At 43.8% G+C, this 16,883-nt stretch overlaps 1 protein-coding gene across 5 annotated transcripts in view; it reads right to left on the bottom strand.

The window, feature by feature from the left end:
* Window positions 1–16,883, bottom strand: part of LOC139276145 (sentrin-specific protease 7) — a 142,324-nt gene that overhangs the window by 93,399 nt on the left and 32,042 nt on the right. For 3 of the 5 annotated variants that reach the window (XM_070893672.1, XM_070893675.1, XM_070893676.1), the window contains 2 exons: window positions 12,570–12,691; window positions 11,166–11,378 (listed from right to left, as the gene is read on the bottom strand). In XM_070893672.1, the coding sequence (XP_070749773.1) occupies window positions 11,166–11,378; window positions 12,570–12,691 (335 nt within the window). Of the gene's footprint in view, window positions 1–11,165; window positions 11,379–12,569; window positions 12,692–12,794; window positions 12,913–16,883 lie in introns of those variants that run through there. The other 2 variants (XM_070893673.1, XM_070893674.1) reach the window with 2 other exon arrangements.

The raw sequence follows: 16,883 nt of genomic DNA, 5'->3' as shown, positions 1-16,883 counted from the left end.
CCCAAGCCTGGAAGGAGGAGAACAGATATTGTGAATCTTTTCTCACATTGTCACGCATCCTATAAATTGGCATCAAGCGGCATGGAAAATTAATAAGTTTCGTATCCTATTGGCTTAAGGAAGAACTTTGATAAGGAAGGGAGGGTGGAAAGGAGAAGAAAGAAAAATAAAATAGAGGCAGCAAGTCCAGTACTAGACTAGTGCAAAGTGTACACATTCCCTGTGGCTAAATTCAGTCACATAGTCCACTGCAATAAACAAAGGTCTTTTATGATTTGAATGCAACATTGCAATGGCCATTAACTTGCTACTGTTTTACCTACTTGATTATGGTCTTCCTCAATCTGAGTATAGTTCATCCTCCAGCTGAGAAGATCATTGGGCGTGTCCCTCTAGTTTCGTACTCTGAAAACCAGGTGATATTGCCCACTCTCATACACTGCCTAGGATGGTTGGGAAAAGTCCCAGCCAAAGTTTATTATTAATCTGGCCTGCTAATTTTTGATTTCAGCAGTCCACTTGCCAGCTGGTTACGAAAGCAGTTGGCTCCCTCATCATATCCACGTTGACAATGTTTGTGAGGTCAATGGCGGCTATGTATAAGGGTTGGTGCCGTTCCCTGCATTTGCGCGGTGAAGATCATGTCCATTGTACCCGAGTGGATGGAATCCACATTGCGACTCTGGGAGGAGCTCTTCAGCCACAGGAAGAAAACGGTTGAGGAGGATTCTTGCAATGATTTTCCCTGTGGCCGACAGCAGGGAGATTCCTCTGTAGATACTGCAGTCGGACATCCCCTTTTTTGAAGATGGCACGATTACGGCGGTCTTGAGATCTCCTTCCCGATAAATGAGGTCATGTATTCATGACAAAAGTGCTTCTCAGCTATGCTTTAGTGCTTCGACGGGAATTCCATCTGCTCCTGTTGCCTTGTTATTCTTCAGCTGACGGGTGCCCATTTTTACCTCATGCCGGGCTGGGGTTGTGCTGAGATGGTGACGGGTAGCATGCTATGAGGCCGCATCGAAGACAGAATCTCGGTTAAGGAGATCTTCGAAATGCTCCTTCCAACAGGCACTGACTGCCTCTCTGATGTGTACCTCACCGTTCTTGGGGTAAGGCCTTGGGTGCTTGGGCCGTAGGTGGGCTTGACTGCGCTTAAGAATCCACAGACGTCGTGGTTGCCGGCTAACTGCTGGATCTCCTGTGCTTTCTCCCACCACCATCTGTTTTTTAGGTCACGGGTTTTTTGTTGGACCTCAGCCTTCAACTGTCTGTAGAACTGCTTTCTTGCTCTCATGTTGGGTTGCTGTTCTTAATTCAGAAATGCCCTGCACTTGCGGCTAATTAGCTCCTCGATCTCCTGGTCGTTCTCAATGAACCAGTCTTGGTGTTTCTTGGTCGTATGATCGAGCGTCTCTTCACTAGTGTTGGTTATGGAGGCCTTGAAGGCTGACCAGGCATCATCGAGGGTTGCCAGGTTGGCAGTGAGGCGCTGGCTGAATAGGGCTTTCTTAACAGAGACTTTGAGTGCCTCTGCGTTGATTTTCCTGCGGCATTGCTTTTGTTGCCGTCACTGTTTTGGGGCTACATTGATGTTAATGACGGAGCAGATTAGGTGATGGTCCGTCTAGCAGTCGCTGGTTCTGGTCAGGGTGGTGGTGATACGCACGTCCTTGCGGTCCCTCACTCAGGCGATGACGTGGTCGAGCAGATGCCAGTGTTTGGAGCGAGGGTGTTGCCATGATGCCTTGGACTCATCTCTCTGGCGGAACAAGGTGTTGGTAATGACAAGGTCATGTTCTAGGTATTTCATCAGGTGCAGGGTACCGCTGGAGTTGGTTTTCCCTACCCCCTCTCTGCCGATCACACCTCCCCAGAGGTCTGTGTCCTTTCTGACTCTGGCGTTGAAATCGCCAAAATGGATCAGTTTGTTGTCCGCTGGGACTCGGGACAAAGATTGTTCGAGGGATTGTTGATAAAATGCAACATCCCCACCAACACCTGGGAGTCCCTGGCCAAAGATTGCCCTAAGTGGAGGAAGAGCATCCAGGAGGGCGCTGAGCACCTCGAGTCTCGTCACCGAGAGCATGCAGAAAGCAAGCGCAGGCAGCGGAAGGAGCGTGCGGCAAACCAGACTCCACACCCACTCTTTCCTTCAATGACTGTCTGTCCCACCTGTGACAAGAGACTGTAATTCCCATATTGGACTGTTCAGTCACCTAAGAACTCACTTTTAGAGTGGAAGCAAGTCTTCCTCGATTTTGAGGGTCTGCCTATGATGATGATATTTGAGGCTGGAGCAGAATTCCTCTTTGGTCTCATCTGTAGCATCCAGTATTGGGGCGTACGTGCTGATGACCGTAGCGCAATGGTTCCAGGCTAGAGTGAACCGGAGTCAGGAGACGTTCGCTTACCCGCAAGAAGAGTCTCTGAGACGGCCCACCAGCTCATTCTTGATGGCGAAGCCCACTCCACAGAGGCGGTGTTCTTCTTCTGGTTTGCCTTTCCCTTATACATGGCCTTCTTTGACCTCACAATGGCCTTGGACACTGTCAACCGTGAATGATTATGGAGCATCCTCCGCTGTTTTGGCTGCCCTCAAAAGTTTGTCACCATCCTCCATCTGCTCCACAATGACATGAAAGCCATGATCCTGACTAATGGATCCACCACAGACCCAATCCACATCCAGACCAGGGTTAAGCAAGGCTGCGTCATCGCACCAATGCTCTTTTCTATTTTCCTTGCTGCAATGCTACATCTCACTCTTAGCAAGCTCCCCGCCAGAGTGGAGCTAAATTATAGAACAAATGGGGATCTGTTCAACCTCTGCCGCCTCCAGGCCAGATCCAAGGTCATTCCATCCTCTGTCACTAAACTAGATGTCGCTTGCGTCTGCGCACACTCGGATGCCGAACTCCAAGTCATCATCAACACCTTCATCGAGGCGTACGATAACATGGGCCTTAAGCTAAACATCTGTAAGACAAAGGTCCTCTACCAACCTGATCCCGCCACACAGCACTGCCCCCCGATTATCAAATCCACGACGAGGCCTTGGACAACGTGGACCATTTTCCATATCTCGGGAGCCTACTGTCAGCAAGAGCAGACATTGATGATGAGGTCCAACACCACCTTCAGTGCGCCAGAGCAGCCTTTGGAAGAGAGTGTTTGAAGACCAGGACCTCAAATGCAGCACCAAGCTCATGGTCTACAGGGCAGTAGTGATACCCACCATCCTATATGGCTCTGAGACGTGGACTATGTACAGCATACGCCTCAAAACGCTGGAGAAGTACCGCCAGCACTGCCTCTGTAAGATCCTTCAAATTCATTGGCAGGACAGATGCACTAACATCAGTGTTCTCGCTCAGGCCAACATCCCCAGCATCAAAGCACTGACCACGCTCGATCAGCTCCGTTGGGCAGGCCACATCATCCACATGCCTGACACATGACTCCCAAAGCAAGCGTCATGAATGGCAACAGCTTGAGGAAGCCTTGAATGAAGGCAGGTAGGCAGGGCTCAAGTTTCCCAGCCATCATTTTGTCAGTTGTTGTGCCTATACTCACATTTTATATAAAAGCCTACTTGTGGGTCAGCCTTCAATTCCGCCACCACTGGGAGCAGTCTACTCCGTTTACACAGCTGTGGAAAACATCCAACAGCAAAGTCCAAATATTCTAGATTTGGTGGAAGTATTGTAAGTAAAAAGAGCTTCGATAGGCAGGCGAGCCCCAGGTGGGCAGAGGAAACGCTTCAAGGGCATCGTCAAAGCCTCCTTGGAAAAAGTGCAACATCCCCACCAACTCCTGAGAATCCCTGGCCCATGGCCGCCCAAAGTGGAGGAAGAGCATCCAGGAGGGCGCTGAGCACCTCAAGTCCCATCGCTGAGATCAAGCAGAAACCAAGCGTGGACAACGGAAAGACCGTTCGACAAACTAGGCTCCCCACCCTTCCTTCCTTCAACTACTGTCTGCCCAACCTGTGACAAGAGACTGTAGGTCCTGCATTGGACTGTATAGTCACCTTAGAACTCACTTTTAGAGTGGAAGCAAGTCTTCCTTGACTCGGAAGGACTGCCTATGTTGATGATCCAGGTTATCTCCCTGTGATGCTATACGAAGTAAAGGGGGAAAAAATGCTAAGTGCTAAAAAGAACACGAGAAGCTGTAGTGGAGGAGGAATGTAAGAGAAGCTGAAGTGGCAAGGAGAGCAATAAAAAAGCCTTTTTTTGTATACTTCTCACTATCAGTATCCTTGGCTACAAGTGAACAAGAAACAGAGCATGTTTTTATTATTAAGGCTCAGCTCAAAAATACTTACAACCACTGAATCTGATAGTTTTGTTCAAATTTATTGTCAAGAATAGCAACAGCTTGAGGGAGCCTTGAATGAAGGCAGGTAGGCAGGGCTCAAGTTTCCCAACCATCATTTTGTCAGTTGTTGTGCCTATACTCACATTTTATATAAAAGCCTACTTGTGGGTCAGCCTTCAGTTCCGCCACCACTGGGAGCAGTCTACTCCGTTTACACAGCCGTGGAAAACATCCAACAGCAAAGTCCAAATATTCCAGATTTGGTGGAAGTATTGTAAGTAAAAAGGTAAACTACAGTGAATAAATGAAGAGTGTACTATATCATATTCATCCTCCACATCAGTGTCATCGAGATGAAAATAGGTTATCTGTGATTTGATTTTAAGGCTTGCCTTAAAAAAACAATGCAGTGTTAAATGATGTCCAGACAATAATGTTTTTTAGAAAAAACAACACTGTTCCTCGTGGCTGCCTTAAAATTGGATCCAGACCATATTTTGAACAACTCTCAACTTGTTAGTTCATACCACCCTTTTGTACATTGCTCAAAGAGGTTACCCAATTCTGTTTTAACCAAATTACTATGAATATTTTTTAGATTTACACAAATCTTTAGTATACCAAAGCACTAAAGATATTTATGCAACATTTGTATTTAATCTTGGAGGAATGGAATTATGAAAAAAAATGGCAGTCATCTCTGAACAAATAAAATACAATAGTTGACTATAAAAATTTGTGGGCCATTGATGTAAATATCCCAAAATCAAGACCTTCTCAAAATGGTCTTGTGATATTCCATAAAATAGGAAAGGCAATTCAAGTAATCAACTCTAACATGGTCAGGATTTGGTTTGGACTTAAAAGCAGAAGCAGCAGTACACCAAAAAAATGGATGCTATTTGTCAAATGCGGTGTCAAGGTAAACAATACTCCACAGAAACAGAGGACATGAGATCATTCCAGCAACTTCCAACACTGGTTTGTAATTGGAGCAGTACCACTGACCTTTGGAACCATGAGTCAGGGCAACTTCAACCCAAGATGTACTCACTGGAGTTTAGAAGAATAAGAGGTGATCTTACTGAAACATACAATATTCTGAGGGGGCTTGACAGGATAGATGCTAAGAGGATGTTTTCCCTTGTGGGAGAATCTAGAACTAGGGGGCAGTGTTCAAGAATAAGGGATCGTCCATTTAAGACGGAGATGAGGAGGAATTTATTTTCTCAGAGGGTCGTGAATCTTTGGAAAACTCTACCCCAGAGAGCTGTGGAGATGGAGTCATTGAATATATTCAAGGCTGAGACAGACAGATTCTTGAACTATAGGGGAGTCAAGGGTTAAGGGGAACAGGCTGGAAAGTGTAGTTGAGACCAAGATCAAATCAGCCATGATCTTATTGAATGGCGGAGCAGGCTCGAGGGGCCGTATGGCCTACTCCTGCTCCTATTTCTTATGTTCTTATTAGATCAGAGGTTCACCTGTTGGTGGACAGTTTATCAAGGTGCACAATAACCAGCACGAGACCAGACTCCAGCAGCAGCCTTAAAAGAGCGAAAGAGAGAAGCCCAACGGCAGCCTTAAAAGAGCGCCAACTCACCTGAAGACAAGAAGTAAAAAGAACCAAAATCACTGTGATGTCACAGGAAAGAAGGGAAGTGATTGGTTGGTGAGATTCTCTCTCTTTTCTGGGGCATTGGTTTGAATTAAGAGCTGGAATTAAAAACAAAACTTGAAAACTTAATTAATTAAATATATTAGGGATGGCAGGGCAGACGATGTCTCACTGTTGCAGCATGTGGGAACTGGTTGACCACATTGAGGTCCACAGCGATCACATCTGCAGCAAGTGTCTGCAGCTAGAGGAACTTCGGCTCCGCGTTGACGAGCTGAATCCGAGTTGCAGACACTATGATACATCAGGGAAGGAGAGAGTTATCTGGACGCCACGATCCAGGAGATAGTCACACCTCTTAGATTAACTAATTCAAATTCAATCCGTGGTCAAGGACAGGAGGGTGTGACTACGAGTGAGGAAGGTATGGGGACACAGGATGTAGTGCTGGAGGAGCCTCAGCCCTTGCTCTTCTCCAACAGGTTCGAGGCTTTTACTCTCTGTGTGGATGAGAACAGGGACGATGAATAAACTGACCACAGCACCATGGTACAGGGGGCCATTCAAGTAGGGAGAGTAAAAAGAAATGTTGTAGTGGTAGAGGACAGTATCATTAGGGGGATAGACAAAGTTCTCTGCAGCTGAGAGTGAGAGTCCTGAAGCCCGTGTGGTGCCAGCGTTAAGGACATCTCCTCTGGACTGGAGAGGAACTTGGAGTGGAAGGGGGAAGATCCAGTTGCCATGGTCCACATAGGTACCAATGACATAGGTAGGACAAACAAAGAGGTTCTGCTGAGAGAGTATGAGCAGCTAGGGGCTAAATTAAAAAGCAGAACCATAAAGGTAATAATCTCTGGATTACTACCTGAGCCATGAGCAAATTTGCATAGGGTAAATAAGATCAGAGAGTTAAACACGTGGCTCATAGACTGGTGTGGGAGAAATGGATTTTGGTTCGTGGGACACTGGCACCAGTACTGGGGTAACAGGGAGCTGTTCTGTTGGGATAGGCTCCATTTAGACCGTGCTGGGACTAGGGTCCCGGCGAATTGAATAACTAGGGCTGTAGAGAGGGCTTTAAACTAATTAGTGAGGGGGAGGGGAGGGGAGAAGGGTTCAGGTGAGCAAAAATTTAAAAAGTCAAAGGATAAGGAGAAGGCAATAGAGCAGGGTAGCACTGGGGGAAATGAAAACCTGAGCATGACAGGAAGGGGCAGAATGTATAAACATAAAGGTGGGGTTAAAGCAAGAAAAGAAAAAGTAAAAAAACAAATTTAAAAGCTCTTTATCTGAATGCAGGCAGCATTTGTAACAAAATAGATGAGTTGACGGCACAAATAGATATAGATGGGTATGATCTGATAGCCATTACAGAGATGTAGTTTCAAGGTGACCAAGGCTGGGAACTAAATATTCAGGGGTATTTGACAATTCAGAAGGACAGACAGAAAGGAAAAGAAGGTGGGGTAGCTCGGTTAATAAAGGATGCGTTAGTGAGAAATGATATTGGCTCAGAGGATCAAGATGTTGAATCAGTTTGAATGGAAATAAGGAATAAGGGGAAAAAAGTCACTGGTGGGCATAGTCTATAGGCCCCCTAACAGTAGCTACACTGTTGGACGGAGTATAAATCAAGAAATATGGAGGCTTGTAAAAAAGGAATGGCAATAATCATGGGCGATTTTAACCTTCATATTGATTGGACAAAGCAAATTGGCCAGGTAGCCTTAAGGAAGAGTTCATAGAGTGTATCCGGGATAGTTTCCTTGAACAGTACGTTGTGGAACCAACCAGGGAGCAGGCTATCTTAGATCTGGTACTTTGTAATGAGACAGGATTAATAAACGATCTCCTAGTAAAGGATCCTCTAGCAATGAGTGACCATAACATGGTTCAATTGCAAATTCAGTTGGAGGGGGAGAAAGTTGGATCTCAAACCAGTGTCCTACCCTTAAATAAAAGGAGACTACAAAGGTATGAAGGCAGAGTTGGCTAAAGTGGACTGGTAAAATGGATTAAAGTGTGGGACAGTTGATGAGCAGTGGCAGACATTTAAGGAGATATTTCATAACACTCAACAAAAAATATCCCAATCAGAAGGAAAGACTGTAAGAGAAGGGATAACCATCCGTGGCTCGGGAATTAAGGGATGGTACCAAATTAAAAACAATGGCATACAATGAGGCCAAGAATAGTGGGAGGCCAGAAAGCAGGAAACTATAGACTGGTTAGCCTAACATCTGTGGTTGGGAAAATGCTGGAGTCCATTATCAAGGAAGCAGTAGCAGGACATTTGGAAAAGCATAATTCAATCAAGCAGAGTCAGCATGGTTTTATAAAAGGGAAATCATGTTTGACAAATTTGTTGGAGTTCTTTGATGATTGTAACGAGCAGGATGGATAAGGGAGAACTAGTGGATGTGGTATATTTGAATTTCCAGAAGGCATTCGATAAGGTGCCACATAAAAGGTTATTGCACAATGTAAAAGTTCACGGGGTTGAGGGTAATATATTAGCATGGATAGAGGGTTGGCTAACCTACAGAAAACAGAGAGTCGGGATAAACAGGACATTTTCCGGTTGGCAAATACTAACTAGTGGGGTGCCACAGGGATCGATGCTGGGGCGTCAATTATTTACAATCTATATTAATGACTTGGATGAAGGGACAGAGTGTAATGTAGCCAAGTTTGCTGATGATACAAAGATGGGTGGGAAAGCAATTTGTGAGGAGGACACAAAAAATCTGCAAAGGGCTATAGACAGGCGAAGTGAGAGGGCAAAAATTTGCCAGATGGAGCCAGGTGGGGTTATCCACCTTGGCAGAAAAAATAGAAAAGCAAATTGTAATTTAAATGGAGAAAAATTGCAAAGTGCTGCAGTACAGAGAGACCTGGGGGTCCTTATGCATGAAACACAAAAAGTTAGTATGCAGGTACAGCAAGTAATCAGGAAGGCAAATAGAATGTTGGCCTTTATTGCAAGGGGGATGGAATATAAAAGCAGAGAAGTCCTGCTACAACTGTACAGGGTATTGGTGAGGCCACACCGTGAGTACGGCGTACAGTTTTGGTCTCCATATTTAAGGAACGATATACTTGCATTGGAGGCTGTTCAGAGAAGGTTCACTAGGTTGATTCCGGAGATGAAGGGGTTGACTTATGAAGATAGGTTGAATCGTTGGGCCTATACTCAAGAATTCAGAAGAATGAGAGATGAGCTTATTGAAAAATATAAGATAATGAGGGGTCTCGACAAAGTGGATGTGGAGAGAATATTTCCACTCGTAGGGGAAACTAAAACCAGGGGACATAGTCTCAGAATAAGGGGCCGCCATTTAAAACTGAGATGAGGAGGAATTTCTTCTTTCAGAGGGTTGTAAATCTGACAAATTCTCTGCCCTAGATAGCTGTGGAGGCTGGGTCATTGAATATATTTAAGGCAAAGATAGACAGGTTTTTGAACGACAAGGGAATAAAGGGTCATGGGGAGCAGGCAAGGAAATGGAGCTGGGTCCATGATCAGATCAGCCATGGTCTTATTAAATGGCCTACTCCTGCTCCGATTTCTTATGTTCTTATAGTGCCTCTAGAACTACCTTGGAAGAAATACCACAAAATGTGTAACTACTGCCGAGAAGACTTCCAAAATAGGCGTACCCACATCACGAGATACTGGAGGCTCCTGGGCATCTTTTGTGCTTTCAACGTAAAAGTCTCCTTGTTGGGTTAGAAAAAAAAACCAAAGCCTTTTATCACAGGCTAAGACTGCCACAACTTATACTCTTAAAACAGGTCAGTCCTACGAATGGTTACTACGTCCTCTTGTGCTGGAAGACATTTTTTTCCCCCTCTCACACCTGGAATTTTTGTATATTTAAGATATGAGTAGATCTTCCGTGGCATTGCTCACTGTGATAGAGGATACAAGATAGAGTGGAGCTACACCACCATCTATTGGGCATTAGAAACATAAAAAATAGGTCCAGGAGTAGGCCATTCGGTCCTTCGAGCCTGCACCGCCATTCAACAAGATCATGGCTGATCACCCACCCCCAGCACCTCCCCCCCCATGCACTCTCCACACCCCCCGACCACCCCAGCCGCAAAGACCACATCCAACTCCCTCCCAAACACATCCAATGAACTGGCATCAACACCTCTCCGCGGCAGGGAACCCCACAGGCCAACAACTCCCCGAGTGAAGAAGTCTCTCCCAATCCCAGCCCCAAACAGTCCACCCCCCATCCCAAGAGCATGCCCCCCACCCCCGGCTCCGGACCCACCCAACACCAGGAACACTCCCCCCGCACCCAACCCGCCCCGTCCCGTCAGAATCCTTCCCAAATGCCGAACACCCCCAGATGTCGAGCCCCTAGCCCCGGCCACCCCGGAGCCACGCCCCCACGACGCCAACCACACCACATCCACCAACCACACCACATTGCCTGCAGCTACGACATCACGAGCATCTGTTTGGGGTGGGAATTCCTATTATAATTGATTATACCAGTATTTTCAATGTTTATTAAGTTTGTGGACAGAAAATGGAGTACACGAGATTTTTGACATATTATTTTTAGTAAGATTATATATAGATGTATATTGATATATATAATATTACTAATTATAAAAACTCCGATTCCAACAGATGAAGATGCACTGGGCAACAAAAAAAATCTCGTCTTCAACTAAATCTCCAAAAAGAAATGCAGAATTTGAAGTCTGCTGAAGGCATATATCACAGGAAAAAAAAGATTCAGCAAAACGAATACATACATCTCAACACTGAAAGTTGACCAGATTAAGACAAGGTAGAATCATCCAATTCCAAAGCAAAAAATAACCAAGCAGAATTTTTCCAACTGGGAGAAAAGCGGCAAAGATCTGCTGATGACTATAAAGGTTGGAAAAAATTGACTGAAGATCGGTGTTTTTATGCAGCTATAAGATTAGCAAAGATCAAATTACTTCAGTGGGTATAAATCTGCTGGACCCCAGTAATTTTGAGAGAATAATGGACTATCCTAAGATGCAATGGGGATAATGAAGAGAAATGCAATCACATATAGGGATTTAACGATTCAGCAAACAATTGTCCATGGATAGCTGGCAATATTGCACAAGTGAGTCTTTGCAGACGTCACAAAGAGAGAAACAAAACTGATGCCACAGCATTTGTGCATTTCGCAGCTGGTTGAAGCATAGCTCAAAAACCCACCTGCTGAATAAAATGTTGGGCTGACTATCTTGGTGAGATGTTTTGGTTTCCACGTGACAATTATCTTTTAGTTCACTGCTTTCTGATGTGTGATGTTTTGCATGTGAAGTGTCAGTATTTTCGACATTGCTACAGTCTCTCTTTTTTAGGTGCAGCAAATGTTGTCTTCCTGAATCTGTCATCAGCACATCTTTGAGTACAAGTCTGGCTTCCCTGTTGTAGGTAAAGTGTAACACAAACACATTTTTTTTTATAAAAGAAATTCGCGAAAGTACTGCCAAAATAATCAAAAGATGGACTTACAGAAATTAAAGGTCTGAGTACATTAAAAGAAAGGATTTAGTACTTCAAGAAACTGCAGTTATTAGTCATTTTATTGCAGTTCAGCACAATTCTCTACTATAGTCTTCTATCTAGGCTTAATGACCCTTTATATTATGGGACAACATCCATTCCAATTTTGTAATGTGAGCCTGTGCTGTCAAGTTTTCCTTCTTCTACTGTAGGGAGGTTTAGATAAATAATCCAACTATTCGCGCATAAGCTCAACTATCACAAAAAAACAAGTTTGTTTACTAAAACGTCGCATGTGACTTTCATCTTCTGACCACAGACCTTTGCCAATGTTGAGGTAGGTCCATACAGGCCAGCAATGGCTAAAGCAAATTGCTTGCCTGCATGGGTGGGCTGATAATATAGCCTCACCCAGATCAAAAGATAGACACAATGCAAATGCCACCCAATGATGCTAACTCTTGAAGATTTCACTGCCTCACAGTACTGGTACTCTCTTATTTACACTACCTCTTGCCTCTGATGGCAAGCTTACTGTTCGAGACAATTTTGTCAGGTAAATTGAACATGATACTGTAATGCTTTCGGATTGCCATTCGTAGGCTATTAGAGCTTATGAAAACAAATGAAGGCCAGAAATGACACAAAAGCTGAAGAGACAGTCAAATGAAATTAAGTGACAAATTAATGTCCTGCAAGGAAGTAAAATAAAATAATAAAGGGCTGTGAGAACATTATTACAACAGGCAACAGGAAATTAAAGGATTAACTCCGTGGTCAAGGGCAACAAGCGTAGAAAGGTCAATGCTGGCATTCATTTCTGGACCAAACATGAGGCACTTGTCAAATTCAGATTCATTATAGTTGAGGTTGTAACTTAACACATATTTGGCATTAAGCAGTTTGGGACAAGATAGATAAGTAATATCTTCTAACCATTTTTTGATTACCTTCTACTGGTGTTTAAGCAGATTTACTGAAACAACCCATTCTATTGCAACACTACCAGTTCAATTTTATAAACAAAGAATAAATACTACAAAAAAGGTGAAATATGCATAGATACCTGAACAAACAGATTTCTGAAAGGGCAATTGATCATATTCTTACTTTAATTGTACTCCAACTCCTGGAAAGTTGTGCTTTGAAGGATAGTTCCTCCTTTGATTATAAGCAATCGAGTCTTGATTTCTTGTTTTATTGAAAGTATTGTAAGAGAATGGCCAACGTTTCTGGAAACATACCAAAAATTTAAGATTTTAAGAAATTTTACAGTGGAAATATATTCTACTGAAATGTCCCATAACCTGAAGTGTTACAGGAAGATAACTGTACCATAACTAATGTCTCCCATTGGTCCCCATCACCGGGCTTCACACTTTAAAACTGCTGGTTTGAGGTAGCCTGACAGTAGCCATCTTGTACAGACTCTCCATTATGCATCATCATGCAACATCCTTTCTATGGGATTATGAGTAGGAACGGTGGGCAGAGAATGTTGATGCCATTCACATCTTCACTGCAATCGAGCTTTTATAAAAACTTCACCCATTAGAACTGAGGAATTATGGAGAAAATCAGTGAAACATATTTCCAGGGTATTGACAGAACAGAAACAATGTGATCTATAGCACCAACTCAAGGTTCAATTAAGTAAAATCTATTCAAGGAAAACAATGAATTTGCATACAAATAACTAACAACTTAAAAACAAATATTTTAAATAGCTGAAAAAATGTTATTGTAAAATTAATATTTCAGGGGGAATCTTCTGAATTTTATTTGCAGAATGGAGGTCTATGCTTCTATGCACTCATAACAGCCTGAAGCAGAGCTAGACTTGTATTCTGTGTTTTTTTTTAAGTAAATAGTGAAACAGGATATAGTCTCACAAAAAAAAATCTTGTTAATTGCTCAGGGCACAGGAAAATAAGATACTATACATAATCGAATACAATATATTATTATTGTTCGGAGAATTCTATCATACTCAAGTAGTACTTCCACAGATTGCGTCTGCAGATCATACATGATATTTCACTTCCAAAAATGTATATCCCACACACCAGCCTAAAATCCAGCTTTCTGAAGCCAACACTGTTCCAACTAGAATGTGCATGCTACAAGGGTGCTTGGCACACCTCTTGTCAGATTCTCTCAGAATGTCTTTATTTTTGTTACATATTCTTTGTTTCATTAGAAGACTCTGTCTTCTGTAATAATCTTTATTTAGCAAATGTAGGAGGGTGCCTTTACAAGTACCAAGTATATCCAGGTTAAATTGTAAGAGATTATAGAAGTCAGATTGAATGGCTACACTGACAGTTATAAGTGTGTCACTTAAAAGGTGTAAATGTACTTACTATTCTGGAAGGCAAGATTAAGCCAGCTAGTCAGGATACCACTACCAGTGCATAAAGTGGATTTACCCAAGTAGCCGGTGAGGATCCAGGAGGAATGGATTGTACCCCACTCGTCACCCAGCCATTCTAGAAACCAACACAGTCATCCCAGGGGACTGTGAGCAACCAGCTCAACCATGAAGCTTAAAAAGGATAAGGTCATATAAGCTCTCCAAGCATTGCTAACTACTGCAGCTAGACCCTATTCAATCCAATAGATTCACTTTTGAATGCTGTTAACTCATCAGCTGTTAGAAATAGGGGCCACCATTTAACTTGAGGAAGCAGGGAGTGCAGTGTGGAAATGTTATTTTTCCTCAGTGTGATTGACTTGTGGAAAGAAAGACTTACACAAGAACATAAGAAATATGAGCAGGAGTAGGCCATTTGGCCCCTCGAGCCTGGTCCGCCATTCAATAAGATCATGGCTGATCTGATCATGGACTCAGCTCCACTTCCTTGCCCGGTCCCCAGAACCCTTTACTCCCTTATCACTCAAAAACCTGTCTATCTCCGCCTTAAATATATTCAATGACCCAGCCTCCATAGCTCTCTGGGGCAGAGAATTCCATAAATTTACAACCCTCAGAAGAAATTTCTCATCTCAGTTTTAAATGGGCAGCCCCTTATTCTGAGACTATGCCCCCTAGTTTTAGTTTCCCCTATGAGTGGAAATATCCTCTCTGCATGCACCTTGTCGAGCTCCCTCATTATCTTAAGTTTCAATAAGATCACCTCTCATTCTTCTGCCTACTCAACCTACTTCATAAGTCAACCCTCTCATCTCTGGAATCAACCTAATGAACCTTCTCTGAACAGCCTCCAATGCAAGTTTATCCTTCCTTAAATACAGAGATCAAAACTGTATACAGTACTCTAGGTGTGGCCTCACCGATACCCTGTACAATTGTAGCAGGACTTCTCTGCTTTTATACTCTATCCTCCTTACAATAAAGACCAACATTCCATTTGCCTTCCTGATTACTTGCTGTAACATTTTGTGTTTCATGCACAAGGACCCCCAAGATCCTTCTGGCACTGCAGCACTTTGCAATTTTTCTCCATTTAAATTATAATTTGCTTTTCTGTTATTTCTGCCAAAGTGGATAACCTCACATTTTCCCAGATTATAATCCATCTGCCAAATTTTTGCACACTCACTTAGCCTGTCTATATCCCTTTGCAGATTTTTTGTGTCCTCCTCACAATTTGCTTTCCCACCCATCTTTGTATCATCAGCAAACTTGGCTACATTACACTTGCATTTATATAGTGCCTTTCATGACCACCAGACGTCTCAAAGCGTTTTACTGCCAATGAAGTACTTTTGAAGTGTAGTCACTGTTGTAAAGTGGGAAACGTGGCAGCCAACTTGCGCAGAGCAAGTTTCTACAAACAGCAATGTGATAATGACCAGATAATCGGTGTTTAGTGATGTTGATTGAGGGATAAATATTGGCCAGAAAACCAGGGATAGCTCCCCTGCCCTTTTTCAAAATAGTGCCATGGGATCTTTTACGACCACCCGAGAGGACAGACAGGGCCTCGGTTTAACATCTCATCTGAAAGACAGCACCTCCGACAGACCTCGTATTAAGGACCAACACCATGCAGTCTTCAAGAAGGTATTAGTCATTTTTTTTTTTAAAAAGACTACAAGGTCAGAGCTGAACGCAGGTAAGACTTTGGGTAATAACCAACAAGTTAGGGCTTCCTGATTTCCTTTAAAGTGCCACGCAGCAATTTTTAACACAGGTTTCCCAAATTTGGGAAGGTCTCTCTGTTTTGCCCCTCCTATGAGAGGGAGGGAAGAAGGGAAGGGAGGCAAAGGAGGGAAAAGGAGGCAGGGAAAGAGGGAGGGAAGGAAGAGTTGGGGACAAGTCCAATAAGAAATGGGGGAGTGCTTAAAGGCCTGCTGACCTTTTCTTGAGAAAGCAGGAAGTGCAGTTTTCCGAGTACATAATACACAAATTATTTTATTGTGCTTTAGCATTGTACTGATTGGCTAGCCAGAATTTTCAAAATGATAACCACTAAATAAGACAGTAGTCTGCCCATCAGAAATTGGCACTACCACTATTGTGCTCAGTCTAGATACCAAAGTGGAATCTTATAGAAGACTCAAGGGGGTGGAAATTCGGTCGCACCTCAGTTGGGCTGTTCCGGGCGCAGTGGTAAATTTTGTGCCAGCAAATGGTTTGTGTCTGCCACTGTAAAATGCATCAGCTGGGCCTAGAGTTTAGCAAGGCTGATCAAGGGAAAATCTCGAGCTAAAGAGCTGGCTTCGAGTGCCATAACAGAGGCCTGGGCCGGGGGGGAAACCCTAAAAAAACCCACCAAAAACATTTCCAATACATAGCTCATGCTACCACAACACAAATTGCAAAAAGGTTTGAAACAATCTCACTTATCTCAGGTTGGCATTACTTACCTGACTGCAGCCGCTGCAGCTTGGAATGTCTACTTTCACAGGCGATCCCACCACGGCGCACTACAGGTTGGGCGGCAACCAAAAATCGAGCCAGTGTCGCAACTAGGGGCATTGCACACCAGCTCACCTGTCCTAGACGGTACTGCTCAGCCCCCCCATCGATACCGGCACTGAATGCCCGGCAGGGCGCTGGAAGCTGGCTGCCCGGGCACAACTGCTTTCCGCCGCCACAGCCACCCCTCCGAGGCGGTAAGAGGGGCACAGAAGACCGAATTTCTAGCCCAAGGAGTTTAACTACTCAATAGGTAAGTGCACCAAATGATGTAGTAGTTTCAGGCTCAATCCCTGGTTTGTGCCAACTAGCTGGTATTAGCCACACAATAATAAGGCACTACAGTTGTCTTCAGCCTAGACTTGGAGGAGAATGGGGTGGTGGGAAGATAGATAAATTAAGGCTTCCTTCTCGATCACAATGTAGTGATTTCAGTTGGAAAGCATGTATATGGACATCAAGCAAGAACAGGATTAGGCTGCCCAACAGCCATATCACATGGTTAACATTCACTCTCAATGCTCAACAGGTTACGGTAG

Source organism: Pristiophorus japonicus, chromosome 11, assembly GCF_044704955.1.
Source record: "Pristiophorus japonicus isolate sPriJap1 chromosome 11, sPriJap1.hap1, whole genome shotgun sequence".
Taxonomy (NCBI): Eukaryota; Metazoa; Chordata; class Chondrichthyes; family Pristiophoridae; genus Pristiophorus; species Pristiophorus japonicus.
The sequence above is the reverse complement of the archived record's forward strand: the minus strand, read 5'-3'. Positions and strand labels throughout refer to the sequence as shown.